This window comes from Trachypithecus francoisi, unplaced genomic scaffold, assembly GCF_009764315.1.
Source record: "Trachypithecus francoisi isolate TF-2019V2 unplaced genomic scaffold, Tfra_2.0 Lachesis_group10, whole genome shotgun sequence".
Taxonomy (NCBI): Eukaryota; Metazoa; Chordata; class Mammalia; order Primates; family Cercopithecidae; genus Trachypithecus; species Trachypithecus francoisi.
In genome coordinates, this window is record NW_022681455.1 from 5,712,618 (window position 1) to 5,737,920 (window position 25,303).

Here is a 25,303-nt window from a genome sequence, read left to right on the forward strand (position 1 = left end):
GCCGACAGGATGGGCCTCATCATCAGCACAGAGCAACTTGATCTTACACGACAGTGACTCAGCAACTTGCCAAATCCAATTAGCAGCTTTGTAGCTACTTACTCAGAATGGCTATAGCAAAGTCTCGCTTCAAACGCCACAAACAGCGAGGTCTCCCAGCCCCTGATTCACTTGTATGCCAACAGCAAGGATCACTGCCAGAGTGGAACAGAACAGACGGGTTCTGCGATGAGTTAGAAACATGCTTTCCCCTGGATCCCAGATTTTTGTCTGTCCTCACCAGAGATTGACACAGAAGCACTAGGAAGCTCTTAGAGACTTTTAGAGCTGAGGAGCCAGAGAGAGAGCTTCGTGGTCACCTGGTCCTGATCAAGGAGCTGGGGCCCAGGGATGGAAGGCAGTTGCTCAGGATTACACAGGTGGGTAAGAAGGCCCACATCACAGGAACCCAAACCTCCTGACACCCCACACCTTGCTCTCCCCAAAATCACCCCAGGTCTCTTTCCCAGATATGTCTTAGGAAGGGACAGCGTGGTGTCCGGAGAGGACCCTGCTGACTCTGCCCTATTCAGCAGGGTGAAGCAGCAAGTCATGACCCTCCCAGCTCTCAGTTTCCTGGTTGTTCCTGTAAGCGTAATGCTCTGTAAGAGAGTTTGAGAAGTACATGAGATAGCCGTATGAAATTGCCCAAAACAAGTAGAAACTCTTGTTTTAGGCACCTAAAAGTCCCTTCATTCTTGATTTGAGGACAATGAAGCGGAGCGAGGGTGAAAGAGGAGAGAGAGTGAGAATATGTGTTGTGTGAAAACATTATGAATCAAAGTTACTACTGCAAACTTTGAAGAAAGATGGTGGCCAGAGGGGACTCTACTTTGGACATCAATTTATTTGGTAGATAATAAAGAAAAAGGGTGCCCTCTTGGACATTTTTCTCTAGGACTCAGAATTTATGTTTAAACCTCTGTTCCAGCTATAGAGCTCTGCTCCGCGCCTGCCAACAAGATATTAGATCCCTCTGCAGCTTTCTCCTTGGACACTTGCCTGCATCTGTGAGTTGCTGCTTTTGTCATTGCAATAGACCAGTTTCTGTACCTGGAGGCTAAGGTGAATGAGTGTCTTTTAATGAATCGCAGAAATGATCAGCCGTGGCACGGAGCTGTCAGTTACCCAGCCTCTCTTGCCACCCATCATCTCCCCATGTAACATGCATAGACATTTCATGCCTTTGTCCGCTCTGTTTTGATTTTTCCTGTGACGAGAGGTTGCTGCAGAGAGTGATGTTTAAAAGACAAAACCAACCAGGATATATCTTCCAGATCAAATATGGTCAGCATAGCCTTTCAGAGAGAGACTCACCGGCCATTGAAACTTCTCATAGTTTTAATGAAAAGTGGCAGCCCAGCACCATGGTGGTACTGACAGAGGACCTGCCTACATGTCATAGGCAGCTGGTGGGGCTCACAGGCCAGGAATAATATGAGACTGCCTGTATAGTGTCTAACACATGGCACCAAAATTTTAGTTAACATCAATGCTCTTACTTTTTTCTTTTTAAGTAATGCCAGGGACACATAACTTTTTATTAATCTAAATCAATATGTGTGTTTCTCATTAAACAAATTAACAAAGCTTGTAATACTGATAATTATTATAGTAACTGCTGTCTTTCATTGAGTATTTATTTTGTTCGAGGCACTGTGTTAGGATCTCATACACATATATCTATCTGACTTAAAGGCGTTGAAACTGAGGATTAGAGGGATTCAGTAACTTGCCACAGTGGAATCACGTAGTATGCACTGAGAGTGGGTCCATGTGCCTTCAGAGCCTGCGCTCTCAGCCCTTCTGCTGTTTTGCTTCACAGTGTGTTCCAGGGAGTAGTCGGTTCTCTGGGAAGTCTGAGACTGATTGTAATGGCCAGGACAGGAAATCAGCTCTCCTGAGCTATTTACTCCAGCTTAGGGCAATTCTGCAAAAACCATCTGAGAGTATCTCTGGAACACTGGGACATCTGAAACCACAGCATTAAAATAGTCTTACCGGAGAGTAAACTTAGTTTCCATAGGTTGTGATCTGAACCATCATGTTATTGTTGCTAGCTTCTCACATCCACTTCCTTTTTGAGTTCATTATCCTTTTTCCTGAAATATACCCTTCTTAGGTCTTCTTCAAAGGTATGTGAGTTGCAGACCTTTTCACTGTGTCTCACTTCGTCTGAAAATGTTTGTAGTTTGCCATTATTCTAAAATAACAGCTTAGCTGGGTATAATTGATATAGGTTGACACTTTCTTGGTATTATTCCATTAGCTTCTAAACCCTTTGTAGCTACTGAGAAAGCTATTTCTTTGTTGTTGCTTTGTAAGTCCTGTTTTTCTTCTCTAGTTATTTCCAAGTTCATCTCTTCATCTTGGGTATTCTGCAGTTTCATTACAATGTGACTAATACAGATTTTTAAAATTTAACCCCATTCAAGACTTATTGTGTTTTCTGAGTCTGAAGAGTTCATTAATTCTGGAAACCTCTCAGTCATTGTCTCTTAGATATTGCCTCTTTGTTCTCTCTACATTTTTCTAATACTCATATTCTATCCTACATGTTTCTTAACCTGTTTTATGTTTTCCATTTCTGTCCTTCTCTCTACTGTATTCCAAACAGTTCCTCAGAGTTGTCTTCCAGTTTACTCATTCTCCATTCAGCTGTGTCTAATCTGTCATTTAACTCTGTGATGCATTTTTAAATTATATTTTCATTTCCATACATTTTTATGTAAGTCTTTTTTTATTATACTTTAAGTTCTGGGGTACATGTGCAGAATGTGCAGTTTTGTTACATAGGTATACTTGTGCTATGGTGGTTTGCTGCACCCATCAACCCGTCATCTACATTAGGTATTTCTCCTAATGCTATCCTTCCCCTAGACCCCCAACCCCCAACAGGCCCTGGTGTGTGATGTTCCCCTCCCTGTGTCCATGTGTTCTCATTGTTCATTTCCCATTTATGAGTGAGAATATGCAGTGTTTAGTATTCTGTTCTTGTGTTAGTTTGCTGAGAATGATACTTTCCAGCTTCATCCGTGTCCCTGCTATTCTTTTTTCATTATGCTCTTTCATGTGGTTCTTTCATGTCTTTAAGCATTTTAAACATTCTTAAATGTTTAAATTCATTTTCAATCATTTAAATACTTTTTAGATTGTTCTTGTATCCGAAATCGTTGGGACACTGATCCTTCTGTCTTTTATGTTTAGCATATAATGGGTTATTTCTTCATGTGTTCTGTAATTTGGGGCCTTGAGGTTATGTTCATTGGAGCATATGCTAAGACAGTCCCCTGTGGCCAGCCTTTTCCTCAGTGCTGTTTCTGCATTTTCTTCTGCCAACTCTTCAAGGGTTAGCACCTTCCCAAGACCAGTGTTTTGTTAATTTCTCAGCTTGAGGATCTGAGATGTTGTTCACTTTGAACTCTAAATCCACATAAGACACAGACCTAGAATTTTAACTTTCAGGGTAGGCTTCTTCTCCGCATTCTTCACATCCAGATAGAGACAAGATTCCTTTTTGCCAATCTGTGCCAAGGATATGTTTTGTTATGTTTTGTTTTCCCTAGTCTGCTCTTACATCAAGGGTGGCAACCCTTTAGGATACCCACACCGGGCAGGAATCTCAGTTCCAACTCCTTGGTTCATGTGGGCCAAAGCCTTCATTCTCAGGTGAAGGTTAAAATCTAAGCTCTAGGTTACAGTAATGGATACTGTCTTTACTCCAGGTAGCTGCAGCATTGGGCACTTACCGCTGTGGTTTGTGTTATTTACTTTTTGCATCTGGAGATATTTTTCCCTTGCTTTCTTATTATCTCCTCAGCTACCTACTTTTTTAGAAAGTCACTGCTCTTACATATTGTAGTAGTTCATTCTCACACTGCTATAAAGAACTACCCGAGACTGGGTAATTTATGAAGAAAAGAGGTTTACTTGACTCACAGTTCTGCAGGGTGTACAGGAAGCATGGCCAGGGGGCCTCAGGAAACTTACAATCATGGTGGAAGGGGAAGCAAACATGCCTTACCATGGCAGAGCATGAGAGAGAGAGAGAGAGCAAGGAGGGAAGCACTACACACTTTCGAACAACCAAATCTCATGAGAACCGACTATCACAAGATCAGCAAGGGAGAAATTTGTTCCCATGATCCAGTCACCTCCCATCAGATCCCTCCCCCAACACTGGGGCTTTACAATTCAACATGAGATTTAAGTGGGGACACAGAGTCAAAAAAATCATATTAATGTTATTCAGCACATCTAGGTATATTTAGTCGTAGAATCTTTATTTTATCTTATTCTGCATCACTCTAGAACCTTCTAAGTCATACTATCTTATTATAAACTAACTGTCATACATAGGAAAAATTGTGGTAGAGAAAGAGACAGACATACTCTTTGATCACATGTTTTAGCAACCTGTCCAAAACGCACACTCTGCCCAACCTGTGCTCATTTATTTGCCCAGTAAAAAATTCAGCATGAAGCAACAGGACCTAAAAATATTTGTCCACATCAATAGCTTCTTCAAGGCATGACAGTGTTTCACAATCTCCCCAAGCCCATAATTGAAGTGTCTTGACATTTTGCCTTTGAAATTAACCCATGGGCAGTCTTATTATATTCTCTCTAAGCATTCGTAATAGACACACTTCAAGTTGAAAAAGTTGATTATGTTTCTCTCCAGTGCACTAGAAATGTAAGCCTGACATCTTTTTTTTTTGAAGTAAGACAATTCCAAGAATAGAACACTTCTTTTCGCAAAGTTTGGAAATGGACAACTGCAGCTCAATATGATTTTGAAAGAGTTTATTGACTCTGACTTTTACTTTATTAGTACTTACTTGTTCCAAGTTGCTGACAATGCTTCACTCTCATGGCTTCAATTTTTCCTAACTGAGGGAGTAGTTAGGAGCAAATAGCATCATTTCTGTTTTATTGAGACCTGGAGAGTCCATAGATTTATCCAAGTAGCAAAGATAGCCAGACCTCCAAAAAAACTGTGCACTTGAACCCAACCCAACCCGCTTGCCCCAAGCAAAATTACTTTTTCGTGGAAGTATATTTTAAGGCTATTCCCTCAAGTTTCATCAAGGAATCAGCCTTATGAAACCTGCTAGTGCTTCGAGGTGGGATGTAGCTGAGACGTTGGCCACAAACATCAGACGATGTTTTCTAGCCAGGATTAAGAGCGTAGCTTTGGAGGCAGCTGCATGCCTAAATTGGAATCCCACCTCTGTCACCTATTATTTGGGTGCACCTCTGCAATAGGAGGGGACAGTGTCCGCCTCTCAGGATGGCTGTTCCAGTCACAGCCAGTGAGGTCACGTGGGTACAAGGGCTCTGGAAGCTGCGTAACTGTATAATTGTTCATTGTCCCTCTTGTTGCTATGGTTACTATTAACAAAATGTCTTCGATTTTACAAATACTGTGTGATGGCAAGACCCAGAGCTTGCTTTAGTTTTATGCATATTTGGAATTTAAAATTTGTTTTCATATAGAAGTACATGGTTCTAGGATGAGTTTCCATCAGTTTGTCATGTTAGCTCTTCAGGTGAAGAGGTGGTATGGGATAGTCACGTTTCTCCCCAGAAGGTAAAAATGAATCCACAAGACATGTAGCATAACTGCGATACAGCTATGAAAGAGTAAGCACAAACATTCTAGCAACTTCTGAATTCAGACAAACACTGCACCCTCCATGTGGTCTATGGTGAAGGCCTGTAATGCAGCCGGTTCTTCTTCTTTTTTTTTTTTTTTTTTAAGAATTTTTATAGGCCCAATAATAAGCCACATCAGGAACCATATCTTGTTACTTTATGGTTATGCCTTCTTTTAACATATATGGAATATTAATCAATTAGATTACTTTCTCTCACCAGTTTTGGCTCTAAACGTTGCTGGGCCATTTGCAAAAATGAAGTCTCCCTTTTATGGTGATAAATTTAGTCATTTATAATTACAAAGTGCCTTAAAAACCTATCCACTCTCGATAACACCGTGAGGCAGTTGGAATCCCCACTGTAAAACAGGATGCCTAGGCTTAGAGCCATGAAGGGACTCACACCAACTCTCTTCTCTTACAAAGAGGAGCTCTAAGCTGAGAATCCAGTGTCTGACATCCTCCACTTGTTTTCTGCTTGTCTTGCTGCCTGTATGCTCTGCAGAGCAAGGATTTCTCTCTCCTTGAAAGAATGTGTTCCCCTAAATGAGTCCCCATCATATCTTCAACAAATTTCACTTGGATTTGTAAATTCTGAGATGAGTTTGGGCAAATCACTGTCTCTGGAAGCTTCGCTTCTGCCTATTTTTGAAAAATGGAGTCGATTTAAAGTTGCCCCCTGAGCCTTAGGGGTTCTGAGGAGCTGATGGGGAGGGGCTGTGCTGAGTGGGGCAGAAGGCTAGTATGTGGGGTCCTCTTGCCCCTTCAGCCAGAGCAGCTTTGCTTTGAGCTGTGCCTCATACAGTGTAATTTAGGGGATACAAATAGGAAGGGCAGAGAGATTGGGGTGCTGTTTCATCCAAAAACAGAAAAGGATCCAAGCCAGGAGGCCCTGAGATGGTGGTGCTCCGAAATGAGCTTCACCAAGCTTCCCTGCCTGATGAGACGTGCAGAACTGTTTTCTCCTTATTAGAGATGAGAAAACCCATATGTAGAGAAGGTAAACGATCTATCTAGATCCTATAGCTCAGAAGAGGAGAATGGGAATTTAAACTCAGATCACAGGGCCTTTATATGTGCCATCCCCTCTGTCTGGGACTGCCCGCCACCTGCTCTCACACTCTTTCACCCCATCAGTTCCTACGCTCTGTGGGGCCTTAGCTTGTTGGTACTTCCACAGGGAACCTTCCTTGACCTTTAATAGCCCTTTTGTGTGGCCTTATGGTACCATGTACCTTCCCTCCATAACCTTTAGCCGTTGTTATTTACATTTCTTTGTAATTCTTTAATGCCTATCTCCTATGCTAGACTGTGGAATCTACAAGTCATGTCTTGTTTGTTTTGTTTTGTTTTATTCCACCATTAGGTCCTCAATACCCAGCAGAATACATGGTGTATGGTGGGTGGTCGGCATTCATTTGCTGAATGAATAAATGAATTGGGTGGATGCATGAATTGGGGCAGTGATGTTAAACATATGTGCTGCCTCCAGGGCCCCTTTCCACTCTGACCACCAATGGTCCTGATGTTTCCTAGCCAGGCTGTCATGCTGTTTTGCTGCCAAAAATGAGTAGAGGAGTTTGAAGGGCTGTCATGGGGGAGAAGGACTGGAGTGAATCCAGGGCCAATGAGGAGAGACACAGGACACACTGGTCAGCTCAGTATACAGGGAGCCTGCACTGTCAGAGCATAGAATGGGCTGCCCCACGAGGGATCCAACATAAGGCCTGCCAGAAAGAGCTCAAGCATGGACCAGAAGACCCCTCTGGTGCCTTACCTTTGAGTCTGTGATTTCATGAACATTACTTGTATGATGAATCTTTAATCAGGATATCACTGCTATACCCCAGCCTAGAATATTATAGATGGAGGAGGTGCATCCTGCCAGCCAAATCCCTGTTTTGCCCCTCTTCCCTTCAATCTCTCACTGTTTGTCAAGAGATGATGCAATTAATTAGACCCAGAGTTCCCCTCAAAGGTGTTTGCAGAATAACAGTGTCATTGGAAATGTATACAAATTTCTCTTTACTGATGTGTAATTCCTTCATAATTAACTGACACTGAGTCTTAAAGTAATTAACCTATTTCTTCCATTAGTCACTGAAGAAATAAAACTTTTACAACATAACACAGTCATAGGTAATTCTACTCATGAATAATGGGGGCTGAGGGTGATGCTGCAGTGAACTCCTTGGATAGGTGGCTCTTAATACCATATGGGTGACATGGCCATCTCATGTCCTCTGCCTGTCTTTTCTGACCTCCAACTTGTTTATGGTCCGTGCCATTCCTTTAACATCTCAGTGTTTCTCTCTTATGTGCCAGGAATGAGACCTGAGGTGAACAGGAGGCTAGCCTCTGTATGCAGTGAAGCCACTCAGAGCAAGGTCATCCCAGCCTCTCAGAGGAGTCTTTTCAGGACCTGATCCTGGGCTCAGTTGTTCCTGTTGCTTGCTTAAGCAACAGGATGGATTTTTGGCTGGGCCTTCTCAAACAGAAATATAAGGCCCTCTTCTGTCACCCCACCCCTCCCTGCAGCATCCCACCCGATTTCTGCACTCCACCCTCTGAAAACGCAGACCAGCCGCTCTCAACTATTTGCTGCTCCTTGGACTGGTCTGTGCAGGCTCACAATTCTCTCTGTGCCCTCTGCAGAAAGGGCTTTTCCTCTGTACCAGTTAACCACGTGCCAAAGTCATGTCCCATCCTTTCATCACCAGGTCACTTGGCGCCAGTCTGTGAAACTGCTCTGATCACTCCTGGGCAGGGCGAACCACTTTGTGGACTTGCCATGGCCAAAGCCAGCTTCCTACAGTGACTGTACACAGCCTGTCCTCTTTCAGTAGGTCATGCGCCCTCTGAAGAGGTCCCCCTTGGGCCATTTGTACCTGGAACAGATACTCAGCAAATCTTTGTTGAAATGGAAGGCAGAGTAATACAATGAATGCCCCTTGCCACCAGTACCTCCGGTGACGTTTTGCCAACTGGACTGCACTCTCTCTCCACCTGTTAAAATTCTACTTGTGCCTTAACATCTAAACCTAATCTCATCTCCTTTGCCAGTCTTTGCTGACCTCCAAGTTGTCTATGGTCCATGCCATTTATTTAACATTTAGTATTGATAGCTTCATCCTGTTGACTGTCTTTTCAGGTATGAATGTCTTATGGGCCCCAAGTGGATTGTAATATAGCCTAATCCTTCTTTCTGTAACTTTGAGATACATGTTCCCCTCACACTACCACTGTGTCATGCACAGAACAGCCACTCCATGTATATTTATCTATTGATCAAGCAGGTCGTTTACCTGTTTGTGTCTCCTGCAGTGTCCACCTCAGCACAGAACAAATAAGTGCTGATCAGTTGCTTGATCTGGAAACGTAGCATTTCACCTGACACAGGTCTTATCTTCCGTAACCTGACTCAGCCACCAAAGTGTCGACACGATTGGGAGGCTGCCTTGTAACAGTACACGGTTAAAGTTAGCTCTGTTGACTTTGGCTCTGCAGACTAAGCCAGAGAGAAAAATAAAATCTCTTCCAAATTTTCCACACAAACGAAAAGCACAGGGCTTTGGAAAACTGTGTAAAATGAGACATTGCTTCTTGTTAGAAATGTAAAAAGATGGTTTCGAAGATAATGGAATAGTTGAAAAGAATGTGTTAAATATGGCCCAACTCTGCCATAGCATTATGAGTGGAGGATCTAAAAAAAAAAATAAATAAAAAGTCATTTGTATACAAGGCAAGATATCTTCGTTGCTAAGCTAATGAAATCATGAAGATGCTCCGTCGGCTAGGGCAGAAACCAGTCACATGAGACTCATGGCAGCCCCCCTGCTGTGTGCACACCAATGAGCTGTTGCCTGTTTTGTTTTGCTTTTCAATATAATGTGGGTTCCCAACTTGCTTTTCTGGTGATAATCACTGGGCATCACGTGTTCATGGTTCATCTGTGTCGTAGCCTGCGTCATATCAGTGATCCATCTGTACAGACGAGGAGGTTGAAGCTCAGATGATTTGTCTAAGGTCATTCAGGTCTTTCTGTGTGGGCCAAAGCAGAGGGCGCTATAGCCTTCAGCTACCTGAATGATAGTACCAGTTGTTAACTGTTAACCTGAACAACACTTCACACTTTACCTATACATTTTTTTCATTCAATCCCTTCAAAAGCTCTTGTCAGTTCATGATCTATATTTTAGAAGGAGAACCTGGACTAGAAATTAAGAACCAGCCCAGGACTCTGTCACTGAGAAGCGGTGGAGCTAGGCGAGTCTGCATCCCAAGCCTCTCCGGAGAGATTCCGTTAGATTTCCCCAGAGCAGTTATTTTCATATACACATGCATGCAAGGACCAAGGAGCTCGGCCACGTCCCCCAGGAGGTGCTTGGCAGGAAACACTCACTGGGAAGTACCAGGAGAAGTCACAGGGAGTGATGGGAATAAAAACCTGGGGGTGTTTTGAAACATCCCTGAGGACTTGGCGAGTATTTGATGTTAAAAAGCATTTCTTGCCTGCAAAACGCGTGTCTCTAAGGAACTCTTACGTTGCCGACGTGTGCTGGCTAGGAGCTGGGCCCGGCGGGGGAGGCCCACTCTCTCTCTCTCTCTCTCTCTCTCTTTCTCTCTCTGCCTCTGGCCCTGCCTCCATCAAGGCGTGGATTGGAGTTGTCTTTCCCAAGGCAGTAACTGTCAGAGGAACCATCTGGACTGGTTTCTTGTGACTGACTCCGAGGAACAGAAATCCCTCTGGGAGGAAATCACAGGCACAGCAGCAGCAGCAGCAGCAGGGAGCGGCAACACTGGTGTTTGCTGGCTGGGAGCTGGGGGAGGCACCACTCAGAACGGCCCCACAGGAGCGTCAGGCCCAGGACAGACCCTTCTGAGAATAAGGAGGAAAACCTCCTCTGGGGAGTGCGTGTATGGTATTTGCGAAATAACAAAGGGGATAGATGGAGGGGCTGAAGAAGTGTCCAGAGCGTTGTTACTGCTGGAGCCCCGTGGTCTGCACGACGGCTTTCTCAGTGGGCCCTGCCAGGCTGCACTCTGCCCTCATTAGGCCAGCCTGCTTCCCGCTGGCTCTCATCACTCGTATCACAGGCCCATCCTAGCCTTGCCCTTTCTTCCTGTGCAGGCTCTGGGAATGCTGGAGTTTTGCTTGAGCCTAGGAGTTTGAGATTGGCCTGGGCAACATAGCGAGACCCTGTCTCTACAAAAAATCAAAAAATTAACCAGGCGTGGTGGTGCACGCCTGTGGTCCCAGCTATTCAGGAGGCTGAGGTGGAAGGATTGCTTGAGCCCAGAAGGTCAAGGCTGCAGTGAGCCATGATTGTGTCACTGTGCCACCGCACTCCAGCCTGGGTGACAGAGCAAGACCATCTCTCAAATAGATAAATACATTAAAATAAAAGGATCTCTTCTGTCTTCTGAGGTGACTCCTGGAATTCTAGAGCCAGAAGGAGCCTCAGAGCCCGTTTATTCCACCCCTGTCATTGGGGGCCAGTAGAGGTTGAATGACTCACCCAGACTCACACAGTCATCACGGGAGCCTGGGCTGGCACCCGGGCCTCCTGCCTCCCAGGCCTGTGTCCTCTTCTTGCATTAAGCCCGGAGCAGTTCATTAGGAAAGCCATATAGAGTCATCAGACCCTAAAGTCTCATGATCAGAATTTCATCCTCTCTTCCCTTTTGTTTTTGTTTGTTTGTTGTTTGTTTTTTAAAAAACGTAGGGAAGGTAAAGGGGGAAAATGACTTACTTAGCTTCCAGACCACTTATTTAAATCCTGCCCAATCTGACTTCTACTCCTCACTTCACTGATGCAGCCAAAGCTAACTAATGCATTCGTGCTCCATGGGAAGGAATCTCTTCCCATCCTCCGTCCAAAGTCAGAGTCCAAACCCAGACGAGGGTAAAAGAAACACAGAAGAAATACAAGTCCCTCACCCCCGCAGTTTCATTCCACTCTCCAGTAAACCACAGGAGTAAAGGAGGAAGATGGGGCGGATGCGTAGGTATTCAGCGCCTACTCTGGGTGGCTGGCTCTGTATTAATACTCTACATGCCCCCTCATTCAGCCTTCACAAACCCTGGAAAGCAAGTTTTGTGCGCCTCACCCTGCAGATGGAGTTATTGAGGCACAAAGGGTGATGTAAACTGCCCAGAGTCGCACAGATAGCAAAGGGCAGAGCGGGAATTAGAACCCAGTTTCTCTAGCTGCAAACTCTGGTTCTCCACTCCACCATGCCCATTCAGTTCTATATTTTCAGGAGAGGCCATGGAATTTGTCCCTACTTCCTCCTCCTCCTCCTCCTGCCATACTGTGCCTCTTGCCCGAGTCCAGCCCCACCCACTAAAGCGTTGCATGTATTGACCCTCACAGCCATACACGGTGCCTCTGACGTGGGCAGCTCCAGACTGAGCTTCTGCATCAGAAAAGCAGGAGACAGATGAGGAGTGAGCTGGGGAAACCCAGTGTTTGTTACTCTGAAAATGGAAGCTGCCCGGTGACAGCATCCTCTCTCCTGTTGAGTAATCCCTGCATGAATAGATGGCAGCTGCAGTGACTGCTGGTCGTATGTGATCTATTCTGGGAGGTGGCGAGCACATCATCCAAGAACATGAAGTCGCTGCTCTGTCGCAGATGGAGAAGCAGACTACTGTGGATGTTGCAGGAGCTGGATTTGGCTGCATCCCCTGGAAAGGTTTTATTTTGAGTTCAGAGCCTGTTTGGTTGCCAGGGTAAACCAAGGGGTTGTATGATAGAGGAATTCCAACCCTCGCTAACACTCTGACCCCTTGTGCCAACTTTCCAGTAAGGCTTGAGAGCCCTGAGCTCTTTGGAAAATCTCCTCTTGGCACACGTTGAACTGGAGAGCAGTGACGCTCTTGGCAGTACTTTTGGTACTTGGTGGCTGTATCATTTAAGTTGATCAGGAAAAAAAAAAAAGCACTGGGGAGGGACCTCTTTTAAACATTTGTAGTTTTGAGAATCCTTCACTGATCCAGCCTTGACTATACTGAGCACCTGTACATCCTTGTCTTTGGTCCAAGGGCTCCGGTAGGAGGCGGCATCAAAATACGCCGTCCCCTCCCTGGTGTTGCATTCTGCCGTCCAGCCCAGCTCTCCCATCGGCCCACACGGGGCTGCCCCGCTGGCCCTGGCTCTCGGCTTCCACACAAGCAGCTACTCTTGTACAGGATGGTAAAGTTAGGGGGCAGTCACACTGGAGCAGGGACCAGGATCCAAGTGAAAGTAAGGTTCAGGATAAGTTTGAGTCATGTCTCCAGCTTCCAGAGCCAGGCTGAATCTCTCAGAAGGGGAGCTGATGGGCGGCAGTGGGAGAGTGGAAGAGGTGGGCCCTGGGCGCAGCATGTACCATGGCATCGTGCATCACCTGCCAATGGCAGGGAGCGTGGGCTGTCTTATATTCTGTTTGCCCCTCTCAAGAGGTAAGCTCCTAGCAGGCAGTATAATCTGAAGCCCTCTGGTGCGCCCCGTAGTGCCGCACTGTACTAGACAAACAGTGCATGTCAGTGTTCTTGGGGAGGTGGGAAAAATCATGTACTGAAGAGCAAATCTCAGGAGAACATGAGGTTCCACGTGGGGTGAGATGTGGCTGACTTCACTGCCAAGCAAGTACCAGCCCCTCCTGCTGTCATGGGCGTACTTGGGGACGGTCCTCTGCTCAGCCGGCTCCTGGGTTGCTGCAGGACTCAGCAGGCTGCTAACTCCCGGATGTGAGCTGGTTGAGGGCAGATACTGCATCCCCTTCATGTGCTTATCTGTGTCCAGCTCGGTGACTGGAACATGGTGTTTGTTGAATAACTAAAGGAATCTATGAATAAACTGGTGACAGTCAAAGCCCCGGAGGTTCAAACATTCTAAGATTCCTATACCAAAATCTTTCAAAAATTCAAATGCTATCCAGTGACTAACTCATTTTAGCCAATACCCCAATGCAATGAAATTGTAGCACCAAAAAAAAATTTTTTAGAGTCTCTCTTCAAACTCCTTATAATGGAATTTGACCTCTCAGACTCAGTCATGGGCAATCTCGTTTACTTTGCCTATGAGTAGAAGCTGTGAAGTACATAAAAGGGAACTTTTATTTGCCTCTAAAACTCCAGGTAGTCAGCGCAGCCTGTTCTCTCCTCCGGGGCAGGTTTCTTGTCTGATGAGTGTGCCTGCATGAGTTGGGGGACGGCAGTGGCAACCTCGTGATGCCACCCTGGCCCCATGCTCTTACCCTTCCTTTCTTACGCTTGCAGCCCTCTCATTTTCCCAGCCAGCTGTCTGGCTTCCCAGACCACCTCTTAATGCCCCTTTAAGCAGGAAAGACATCAAAGCATCTGTGCCCCAGGCACAGCCCACCCCACTCACAGTCCTTCTTCCTCTCCAGCTGTGCCCTCTGTTGTTGGTGGAAGGGCAGAACCAGAGAGGAGCATGGGCTCATTCCATTTTTTTTTAACAGCACAATTAAAAGAAATTACTCTTCTCCAAAACTTGCAGACCTTGTCACTTCTTAGAGGACGCTGGGATTAAAGGAAGAGGGTGACAGTTAATAGCTGGGCTCTGAAAGCAGATTTCCTAGTTTTTATTACTTTAATTGAGGAAAAAATTACATGACATTAACCATTTTTTAAAGCGTACAATTCAGTGGTATTTAGTATAAGAACAGTGTTGTGCAACCCAACCATCACCTCTATCTAGTTTCAAAATGTGTCATCACCCCAAAGGAAATCCATATCCCTATGAGGCAGTCTCTCCCTACGACCCCTGGTTACCATCAGTCTGCCTTCTGTCTCTATAGATTCCCCTTTTCTGGATATCTTCTATAAATGGAATTGTATAATATATGCTCTATTGCATCTGACTTTCTTCACGTCCGTTCTTGAGGTTCATCCACATTCCATCTAGTATCCATCCATGTATCAGTACTTCATAAAAATCAGTACCTTTTTATGGCTAAGTAATATTCCATTGTGTGGATATACCACATTTTGTTAATCCATCCAAAAAAAATTGTTTTTTCAGACTGAGTCTCACTCTGTTGCCCAGGCTGGAGTGCAGTGGAGCGATCTCCGCTCACTGCAACCTCCACCTCCAGGATTCAAGCGATTCTCGTGCCTCAGCCTCCCAAGTAGCTGGAATTACAGGCGCCCTCCATCACACCTGGCTAATTTTTGTATTTTTAGTAGAGTTGGGGTTTCACCATGTTGGCCAGGCTGGTCTCGAACTCCTGACCTCAAGTGATCCACCTGCCTCGGCCTCCCAAAGTGCTGAGATTACAGGCGTGAGCCACCGTGCCAGGCCCATCTATACAGATATTCATGGACATTTTCATCTTTTGGCAGTTGTCAATAATACTGCTATGAACGTTCTTGGACAGGTTTTTGTTTCAACACATGCTGTCAATTCTCTAGGGTATATTCCTAGGAGTAGAATTGCTGGATTATATGGTAATTCTGTGTTTAACTTTTTGAGGAACCACCACACTGTGGCTTGTACATTCCCACCAGATTGCTTAGCTTTGAATCCAGCCCTGCCACTTACTTATTAGCTGTGTGAGCATCAGTAAGTTACTTATGCTCTTTGTGCCTCAGTTTCCTCATCTGTCTAATGGGTCAGTAATGCTGTTTACTCAATGAGGTTGTGATACTTAAAAGAGGTGATGTATGTGAATGCCTCAGAACAGTACCTGGTATACAAAACTGCTGCATAAATGTTTGCTGTTGCTGCTGCTGCTGTTACTGAGAGACAGTGTAGGTCATGGCAGATGGAAGACTGAAAAGCTTTTGGTCTAAAAGAGACTGCATTGGGTGATATAAAAGAACCAGCAGAAGGAGAGTTGAGACCCTTGGGGTTGGTTGCTGAGGGCATCTTTCACTTGAGGAATCAGTTTTCTTACCTGTTCACTGATGAGCTCCAAGAATCTTCAGCTCCATGTGCCTGTGGCTTTCCTGGGGAGACGCTTCAAGAATGAGGGACCAGGGTCCTCCACCCCTGACCACTTGCCAGCTCCATTCTCTCAGCCCTCCAACATGACAAAGGAAGACAGGAGTATGTCCTGTCATCTGAACGCTACACACAGAAGTTTCTAGAAAATAAAAGGAAGCCTACTCTGTCATCATTCATGTTAGGAAAAGGCAAATCTGGTTGATTTTCACTTGATTCTATTGAATTCAACAGAATCACCAAACATTCTGCTAAATAGTATTTCTCTCATATCTATATATTATGAGAATTTATCTCATAATCCACGTATTTGTGAATCATTTACACCTAACTCATCAAAATGCTCTGTATAAGCTATTTGAATCCCAAGAATCCTTATAGAGATCTTTTTCTGAGCGCATAGAAATAGGAAAACAGATTTTTCCCCATCCATCTTCAGTTGGCAATAACTTTTAGAGGTGCCATATTACCAGCTCTTCTGCTAGGAGGAACCAGAGTGAACCAGTGAAAAACTACAATGTGATAACAGTTGCCACAATGATACTTTCACCTCACACCCAATTAGCACTTTATAATTTGCAGAGCCCTGTCAATTTCTAAACAGGCCCTGATTTCCCCATATCTTCTCCAATACTTGTTGTTTTCCTTTTGTTTTTAAAATGGGCATCCTAATGGGCCTGAAGCAGTATCTCATGGTGGTTTTGATTTGCATTTCCCTAATGGCTGAAGTTGAACATTTTTTCATGTGCTTGTTGGCCATTTGTTTATCTTTGCAGAAATGTCTATTCAGATCTTTTGTACTTTTTTTACGGTGTTGTTGGCTATTTTATTGTTGAGTTGTAAGAGTTCTTTGTATGTTCTGGATACAAATCCCTTATCAGGTATATGACTCGCAAATATCTTCTCCCATTCTGTGGGTTCCTTTTTCACCTTCTTGATGCCTTGAATTAAGAAAATGTCTAATTTTTATGAACTCCAAGTTTATCCTTTTTTTTTATTTTTTCACCTGTGCTTTTGGTGTCATCCAAGGAGGTTTTGCCTATGCGGTCATGAAGATTTACTCATCTGTTTTCTTCTAAGAATGATATAGATTCAGCTCTTATATTGAGATATATAATATATTTTGAGTTAGTCTGTGTGTGTTGTGTGAGGTAGGGATTCAACTTCATTCTTTTGCATGTGGATATCCCGTTGTCTCAGTACCAATTGTTGAAAAGACATTCCCTCCTTGAATGGTCTTGGTGCCCTTGTCAAAAAACAAGTAACTATAAATGGAACAATTGTAGTTTAAATGGAATGGGTCAGCACTTGGTGGCAGCCAGGGTCTTGGCTATGTGGTTTCATAAGCTCCCACTCCTGGAGAGCCTCTTGTTTTCCTCTCAGAGCCAGGTTTTTCTGTCTGGCTGCATTTTGGTGCCTGAAAGGCTTGGGTGGGCATGGTACCTGGAGTACTCTTGTTAGGAGCAGAGAGTGAGGAGAAAAGACGACTCGACTTTGTGGGAGGTCCTTGGGGCACTTTGAGCAGCAGTGCCTCCCCCAAGAGTCAGGGTCCCCCCCCAGAGGAATGTCCACAGAGCAGAGCCATTGGCCTGAACTGGACTGAAAAAGAAAGAACCAGGTGGGCAGAGGATTTGATTTCTCCCTTGGTCTAAAGCAGGCAGCTGACACTGGGTGAGGGAATGGGGCAGGCCTCCATGTGCTATTGGGAATCCCCAGGAAGTCCCTAAAGAAAACTTCCTCCCCCAGCCCAGCTTGCCTCCTGTGGCTTGATCCAAACGGGGGCTGCATACTTGGCTGAAATTCACATAACCCTGTGAGGCACAGCAGAGCAGCTTATCCTTCCTGAAAGTGGAAGGACAAAAGCAGGACAAAGATGACCAAGCCAGAGTGGGGGAGAGGGGAGGAGACACTGGAAGGGGAGGTGAAGGGGCAGACTAGGGAGGCCAGGACCAGGCAGACTCTCACGCACCAGGCATAATCTGCCCAGCCGAGGGCTCTGGCATTCAGATGAGGGAGAGGGAGAGGAAAGAGGAGAGAACCCAGTGAGAGCAATCCGTGAAGCATCGGGAGGCCCCTGGAAGCAAAGGCTCTGGACTCAGGTGGCATCAATGGGACTACCAGTTTCCAGTGATTATGTGGGAGTGGCCCAGGTGCCAGGTCCACCAGAAGCCCATTTGTTCAAGACCCTGGTATTACTGAAGGCCCAGCCCTGTCTCACCTGCCAGAAAGCACATGGAGTCTCCCTGACTAGGCTAAGGGCTGGCTGACGGCATCATAAAAGGAACCTGCCTGGGATCCCTCGGTTTGTTTCCGTTTCTTCCCCCAAGGCCAAGAAGGGATTAGGTTGCCTCTGTTGTTGTTGTTGTTGTTGTGTTGTTGTTGTGTTGTTGTTGTTGTTGTGTTGTTGTTGTGTTGTTGTTGTTGTTTAGGTTGCCTCTGTTGTTGTTGTTGTTGTTGTTGCTGCGGCTGCGGCGGATGGGAAAAGAGGAATTTGTGTGGCTCTGAAGTTGACCAGGTCCCCTTATTGTATAGAAGAGAAATGTGAGCATTCAGAGATGGTGAGATGTCAGACACCCAGCCACACAGCCAGTGAGAGGCAGGCTGGGGACAGGGCCAGGCCTGCTAGTTCATGGCCCAGGGGTCTTTCTCATGAGATCAACTGACCAGTGTGTCTTAGCACCTGCCATGCAGATAGAAGGCCCTACTGCTGTCATCACCACATATTCCAGAATTACTCAGCTGTTCCATGCAAGCCAAGCCAACATCTATGTCGTAAAGGAGAGACTAAAGTAATTGTCTACACAGCACATACATGGCATATATGGCCTGTATGCTTCCTGGACTGCCAGCAGGGGTGCTGAGAGAGTGAGTCCCTCAGCCTTGCCTCAAGCCTTACTGATACTGCAGTGTGCCTCACAAACACAGTTACCTTCCATGACATGAAGGAGGCACACTTGGGTTGGCCCCTGACCCTGTCTGCTTGTTAGAATCATGTGGGGAACCTGGGACAGGCTTAGAAGTCCAGGTCCCACCTCCCACCTGTTGAATCCAAATCTCCAGAGTGTGGCCTAGGAAATGAAATTTGTCAGCGTCCTTCCCAGGGGACTTGGATACATCCAGTGCAGTGGAAACCAGCAGCCTCCTTCAGTCAAGCTAATGTTTCCCTGACTATCACCTTCTCCCCCTGTAAAAGATGCAGATTATTAGCGGTAAATGGTACCTGGATCCCAACCTCAGTTCTCCACTGCAGTTGGGGAGATCTGGCCAGGGCAAGCCACACTGCTCCTTCAGGCACAGCCTCGTTCATCCCGCACTCACCTGTGTTCTCTTGCTCTCTGTAGGACGCACAAGACCAGCCACTGCTACCGCATCACCTACCGCCACATGGAACGGACTTTGTCCCAGAGAGAGGTCAGGCACATCCACCAGGCCTTGCAGGAGGCTGCAGTCCAGCGGTTGGGCGTGGAGGGCAGGTTCTGATGCCACCACTTCACCCAGGCTGCAGCCCTCTTGGGGCTCCAGGATTTGCTGAAAGAGAAAAAGATATGGTTTGTGAACTGGGGCATCAATCGTCTTTTGATAAATGGATCAGTCTTAGGACTTTCACAAAATAAAAGATCACTCTTGAAAAGCTGTTGACATAGCATTTGTCTTTTATCTGGGGAAAGGGGGAAGGTCTTTTCCTCTTCCTTTTAGAAGTGCTCTGCCCACTGGCACTGGTGCTCAGTATGGTTAATTGGTCCCTGGGTTCCATTAAGCACCGGGCATGGTTTCTTGCCTGACAGGCTCTTCCACCCATGTAATGAGTGAAGCCACACAGAGGGACATCAGAAATTCCAGATACAATACAGGAAGCTTTTTGAATCAGCTTCCATTCCTTCCTCCCTTCTCTTCTTTTTCAGTTTTGCAAAGGGCAGACTTCAAAGAGGGCACTAATGAAATGCCAGCGCTCCCCTTGAATGTGAAGGGAGTTGCATCTTTGAGCCAGGGCAAGTTATCTATTTGCTTTTCATAAACCCATGGCTTGGAGTCAGGCCTCTGGCCCCAGGACTTGGGCTTAGCTGCCTTCCACCCCACTGGAGAGGAAGGAAAGGGGCGAGAGCTGCCCGAGTCTTGGAGGCACAGGTCCTCAAACTCCCTTCAAGTTTTCCCAGCAGGCAGCCTCCAATTCCAGAAGGCAACCTTTAAGGAAGAATATGGGGCTTTGATGTTCCCCCCTTTCCATCCCAGGCACTTTGTAGTCTGCCTGCCTCATTCATGACCAGTTTTAATAATCAGCTTCCATCCCTGGCATGATGCTAGAGGCTGATGGAGGGCTGCAAGCGCCGGGATAAATATTTGATGAGGAGTGGCCATTATCAGCTAGCGGCATGGGGGTAGGCAGCTGCTTTCCTAAGGGAAGGAACAGCTTTAATGTCACCTTACCATGTGATTAATTTGGACTCTTCCCTTGGATTTTTAAGGGAATTGAGGAAGCCATACCCCAAGTCCCACAGCCAATCCTGGAACCAAACCACTGTCTGGGGTTTTAGGGCCTACAGGTACAATTCCCCAAGTGGCTGGGTCTCAGTGGGAAGCCACAATGTGACAGTGATTTCCTCTTCCGTGGCATTTGCCAGCAGTCCATTTCTGATTCGGCCTTAGCCTGCACTTCAAGATATCCGTTCATCCCCATGACTGATTAGGCATTTATTAATGTTCTTAAAGAAAGCAAACTAGGTGTATAAAATGCAAAACCATGATGCTGCCCTGTGGCCCAGAATCTGAGCAATATTTGTCAAATACAGTCACACGTCACCTATGGACAGTGAAACATTCTGAGAAATGCGTCATAGGTGATTTTGTCATTGTGTAAACACCATGGAATGTGCTCATACAAACCTAAACAGTGTAGCGTACTACACCCCTAGGCTACACAGCATAGCCTATTGCTAGAGGCTGCAGGTGAGAGGCTCCAGACCTGCACAGTATGTGGTATGGTTTGGATCTGTGTCCCTACCCAAATCTCATGATTACATGTGAGCCCCAGTGTTGGAGGAGGGGCCTGGTGGGAGGTGGTTAGATCATGGAGATCAGCTTCTCGTGAGTGGTTTAGCACCATACGCTTGGTGCTGTTCTCATGATGGTGAGTTCTCATGAGATCAGGTTGCTTAAAAATGTATAGTCTCTCCCTCCCTGCAACCCTCTTGGTCCTGCTCCTGCCATGTGAGATGCCTGCTCCCGCTTTGCCTTCTGCCATGAGCAAAGGCTCCCTGAGGCCTCCCCGGAAGCAGAAGCCTCTGTGCTTCCTGTACAGCCTGCGGAACTGTGAGCCAGTTAAGCCTCTTTTCTCCATAAATGGCCCAGTCTCATGTATTTCTTTATAGCAATGCAAGAACAGAGTAACACAGCATGTTACTGTGCTGAATACTGTAGGCACTTGCAACAAATGTTATTTGTGTTTCTAAACTGAAAAGTTATAGCAACAAGTACTGTATTATCACTGTCCCCTGCCCATCTGTTGTTGACTGAAACATTGTTACGTGACGCTATATTTGTGCCAAACCCTATACTAAGGTCCTGGGGTAGGGCTGACATTCCAAAGCGTTCACAGAGGCCTTTCTTGAACACTCCCCTTAACACTCCATGAGGTGTAATTGACTGTTATTTAAATCTTACAAGTGAGGGAACAAAGGACTGAAGAAGTCACAGGAGTTGACCATGACGTAAACTGTGACTTCTTCAGGCCTCTGTTGTCGCGTCTGTGACTTAAGGTACATACACAGGAGATGGCAGGCCTCACCCTCAAGTCCACAGCCTCCACATTAAGAATGTCTGTCTACAGCCTGGGCAACACAGTGAGACCCCGTCTTTACAAAAAATTTTAAAAACCAGCTGGACATCGTGGCATGCCCCTGTAGTCCCAGCTACTTGGGAGGTCAATGTGGGAGGATTGATTGAGCCCAGGAGGTGGAGGCTGCAGTGAGCCATAATCATGCCACTGCACTCCAGCCTGAGCAACAAAGCAAGACCCTGTCTCAAAAAAAAAAAAAATCTGTGTAAACAGTAGTGTGTTGACTGTAGGGTCTGTGCCTCTCTCTTGCTCCCTAGACCTTCATTCTGTTTCTACGAGGGCTTGTGCAGAACCCCCTCAGGGTCCACTCTGACCAGCACTTGTGCCAAAAGTGAGCCTTCCCTACCACCAAAGAGCCAAAGGGACATAAAGCTCTTGACTTTTTCATGTGACTCCCACAGGAGAATAAATAATGAACGAGGAAAAAGAAAGGGAAATTAATCCATTAGATGAAATCACTTTGCAGTTCAAGAAACACATGATTCCCACAGGAAGGACAGCATGGTGACCAATACCAGCGCTATGGCTGTGACCCTCCGGGACGCTCAGTTTCCTCCTTTGTCAAATGAGGATGATAATAGCGCCTGCTGCAGAGGCTGTGGCGAGGGTTGTGTGAGACGTCGCACACGGCTCCTGCCACAGAACCTGGCACCTGATAAGCCATCAAGAAGGGACACTGCTCTGATCATTATTCAGGGAGAAAACGATGGATGCGTGAACCGTCCAAACTGGAACAGATCCCACAGGGCATCCACGTGTTCCCCCCATCTCTACGCGAGGACACTGAAGTACAAAGGGACAAAGTGACTTACCCAAGGGCACAGTGACAGTGAGGTATTGTAGAGCTGGGCCTCAAACTGGGGTTTCCAGAGTGTTTTTCCAAACACCACATTGAAGCAGAGATCCTGAGGGTGTCTTTAGGTGGAAGGCCACCACGGGGGTCAGGACAGGTCGGGCTGGGGCTGCAGTGCCTTGGGGTATGCTGGAGAGTCCTTCCTAAAGGGCCCTCAGGCTTGACTCTTGCAACTGCATGGTCTTTTGGAGAAGTTTCCCTGCAGCCCTGTTGTGTGGTGCTTCAAGATACAGTGACGTAAGAGGACACCCTTACGCAGAGTTTCTCTCCTTGTGAGGATGGTCTAGGAGCCCACATCCTGGAGCTGGGGACTGAGGATCCTTCTAGCACATGTGTTACCTGTCCCTGTGATAGGCCTCTAAAGACGCCAGCAAGACTGGGGCCAGCAGGCACTAGCAATAGGGTTTGTCGTGGGAATGAATTCTGTGACCAACTGGAGCCTTGGGTGGAGAGAGGGCCTTGCAGGCTCAGCAGCCATTTGTGTCTTCTTCCCCTCCCCAGGTTGCTCTGCTCCTGATTGTGCCCAGGTCCTGAACAAGTCAGCAAAGCTCATCCGGGGCTAGATACTCCCAGCGGTGTCTGGTGGTCAGGCAGCCAAGAAACGGAAAAGGAAGCCCCTCAACACTGGAAGTTCTATTTTTTTTCACATATAGGAAACAACAGCTCAGGGGCTGTGCTCAGGAGGAGAGCAGAGCAGGAATGCGCCTCGGAGCCCCGGACCAAGCCCAAGGCCACACCCGGGGTCTAAACCCAGCTCTGCCACAGATGAGTCATTAACATCCCTGAGCCTGCATTTCCTCAGCCCTAAAATGGAGGTTATAATCTCTGGCCCTAGTGTGATTGGCTCAGCAAGGAGTAGGGAAATTGTGTGTGTAAAACTTGATGCATCTCGTTTAAACCTCACAAAAACTCCACAAAAGGTAGCCACCATATGTCTACTTGGGAGTTGAGAACATGAGGCCCGAGGACCAGGCCTGAGTCCTCAGTGGGTTTTGGAGATAGAATTTAAGGTCCTTTCTCCTTGAGACTAAAGCCCACAGCCTTCCCTCCATGCCGTGTGTCTGCCAGGCATGGAAGACAGATGGGAACGTTATGAATATGAGCAGTGCATTGCCCTCCACAGCCTTCCCTCCCCGAAGGGAAGCGTGTCTGTCTATTCTGGATGTAAGCCTTAGGAAGGACGTAGCACGCTCTCACATGCAAAACAACGGAGAGAATGTTGAGTTCAACAAGAAAAATCAAGGTGGGCTCTTGAGACTGGTTAAACACAGGTTCCATCTGAAAAGGAAATCACTGCATTACACTGTCTAGAGCTACACTTCCCGGCCTGTGCTTCCTGCTGCACCCTTAGCTGTTAGAAGCTCACGTGCAGGACACAGGTGCACCCATGGCTGTGTGGAGAGTACAACTCGCCCCTGCTCTCCCAATCAAGAAAGGACCTCACAATGCACAGGTATGAGCTTGACATTAGTATAAAGGAAACTTTAACATCTATTTTTAAACAGCTGCTAATATAGCAAGAGTGAATCATTCGATGCCATCTATACTTTATTATTAATGAGAAATAACTAGGATGCCAAAGCAGTCCTATAGAGAAAGGAAGGCCTTTTCAACAAATGATGCTGGAGCAATGGGTTATTCATATAAGGAAAGAAAGAAAAATCTCCACACCCTACTTCACACAAAATTAATTCGAGTCGGCACACAGACCTAAGTATAAAAGCCAAAAACTTACTACATAGCTTAAAGAAAAAGACATGTGGGACCATCTTTTTGACCTTGGATAGGCAAAGATATTTTAGAAAGGACACAGAAAACATTAATAAAGAAAAAGATGATAAACTGAACTTTTTCCATATTTAAAACGTCTGCTTTTTGAAATATGTTATTGAGAAAATGAATAGGCAAACCACAGATTGGGAAAAAATATTTGTAACACATATATTTGACTTATATTCAGAATATACAAATAATTCCTACAACTTGATAATAATGTTTTTAAAAGCCATTTTGAAAAAATGGGCAGACTTGAAAAAATACTTCACAAAAAGATTATAGATGACCAGTAAGATGAAAAGATGGTCAACATTATTTGTCAGTGGGGAAATGCATTTATGAAGTTACAGAAGAGATAAAAGTAATCTCCAGTGACAAAAAACAGATCAGAGGTCACTTGGGGCTGGAAAGGGATTTACTGTAAAGGGGAACGAGGGAAATTTTCAGGTGATGGGAAATGTTCTCTCTCTCTCTTTTTTTTTTTTTGGCTAGGCTGCCCAGATTCCCAAATAGCAATTCTCGCTCTCTCTCTCTTTTAGAAATAGGAACTTACTGTGTTGCCCAGGCTGGTCTCAAACTGCTGGCTTCCGTCAGTTCTCCCTCAACCTCCCAAAGTGTTAGGATTACAGGCATGAGCTACCACATCTGACCAGAAATGTTCTTGTCTTCATAGGATTGTGGTTACACAGATGAATGCATTTGTCCAAACTCATCAAACTCTAGACTTTAAGATCTATGCCTGTCGCTGTATGCAAATTATGCCACAATAGAAGAAGAAAATGACTCGCTACATCTCACAACCAAATGAGCAGCGCAGCTCCTAAGTGGAGATGGCAGCTCAGAGCTGAGGGAGCAGATTTTCCAGAAGAGATGGACAGAGAAGTGGGTCTGAAAGGGCTCTGGGGATAAGGTCAGCCTTGAGTTGATGGAACACCTGGGGCATGGAGCTCTCTCCAGGAGAGTGACAGCTCATGGATGAAGCTGCAGGGTGGAGCTGGAGGTGTCTAGGGTGCAAGCCAGGCCTGCAAAGGACAAAGGGAGAGAAACAATGAGGCCATGTGGCCCCAGCTGTTGGTGGTTTCCTCGGAGCATCAGGGGCTGCTGACATTGCCCAGCTGGGCAGCATCCTGGGAACAGATAGGGTGGACTCAACAGCACAGAGAGGCAAGGGAAAGGGTGAGACCCCAGT

The 25,303-nt window shown here is 46.0% G+C and overlaps 1 protein-coding gene across 5 annotated transcripts in view; it reads left to right on the forward strand.

Moving 5' to 3' along the window:
* FARS2 (phenylalanyl-tRNA synthetase 2, mitochondrial) overlaps nucleotides 1-19,286 on the forward strand; it is a 537,773-nt gene extending 518,487 nt beyond the window's left edge. For all 5 annotated transcript variants that reach the window (XM_033216106.1, XM_033216105.1, XM_033216107.1 and 2 more), the window contains one exon: nucleotides 18,994-19,286. In XM_033216106.1, the coding sequence (XP_033071997.1) occupies nucleotides 18,994-19,132 (139 nt within the window). In that variant the 3' untranslated portion in view covers nucleotides 19,133-19,286. The remainder of the gene's footprint in view (nucleotides 1-18,993) is intronic.
* Nucleotides 19,287-25,303: the final 6,017 nt, after the last annotated feature.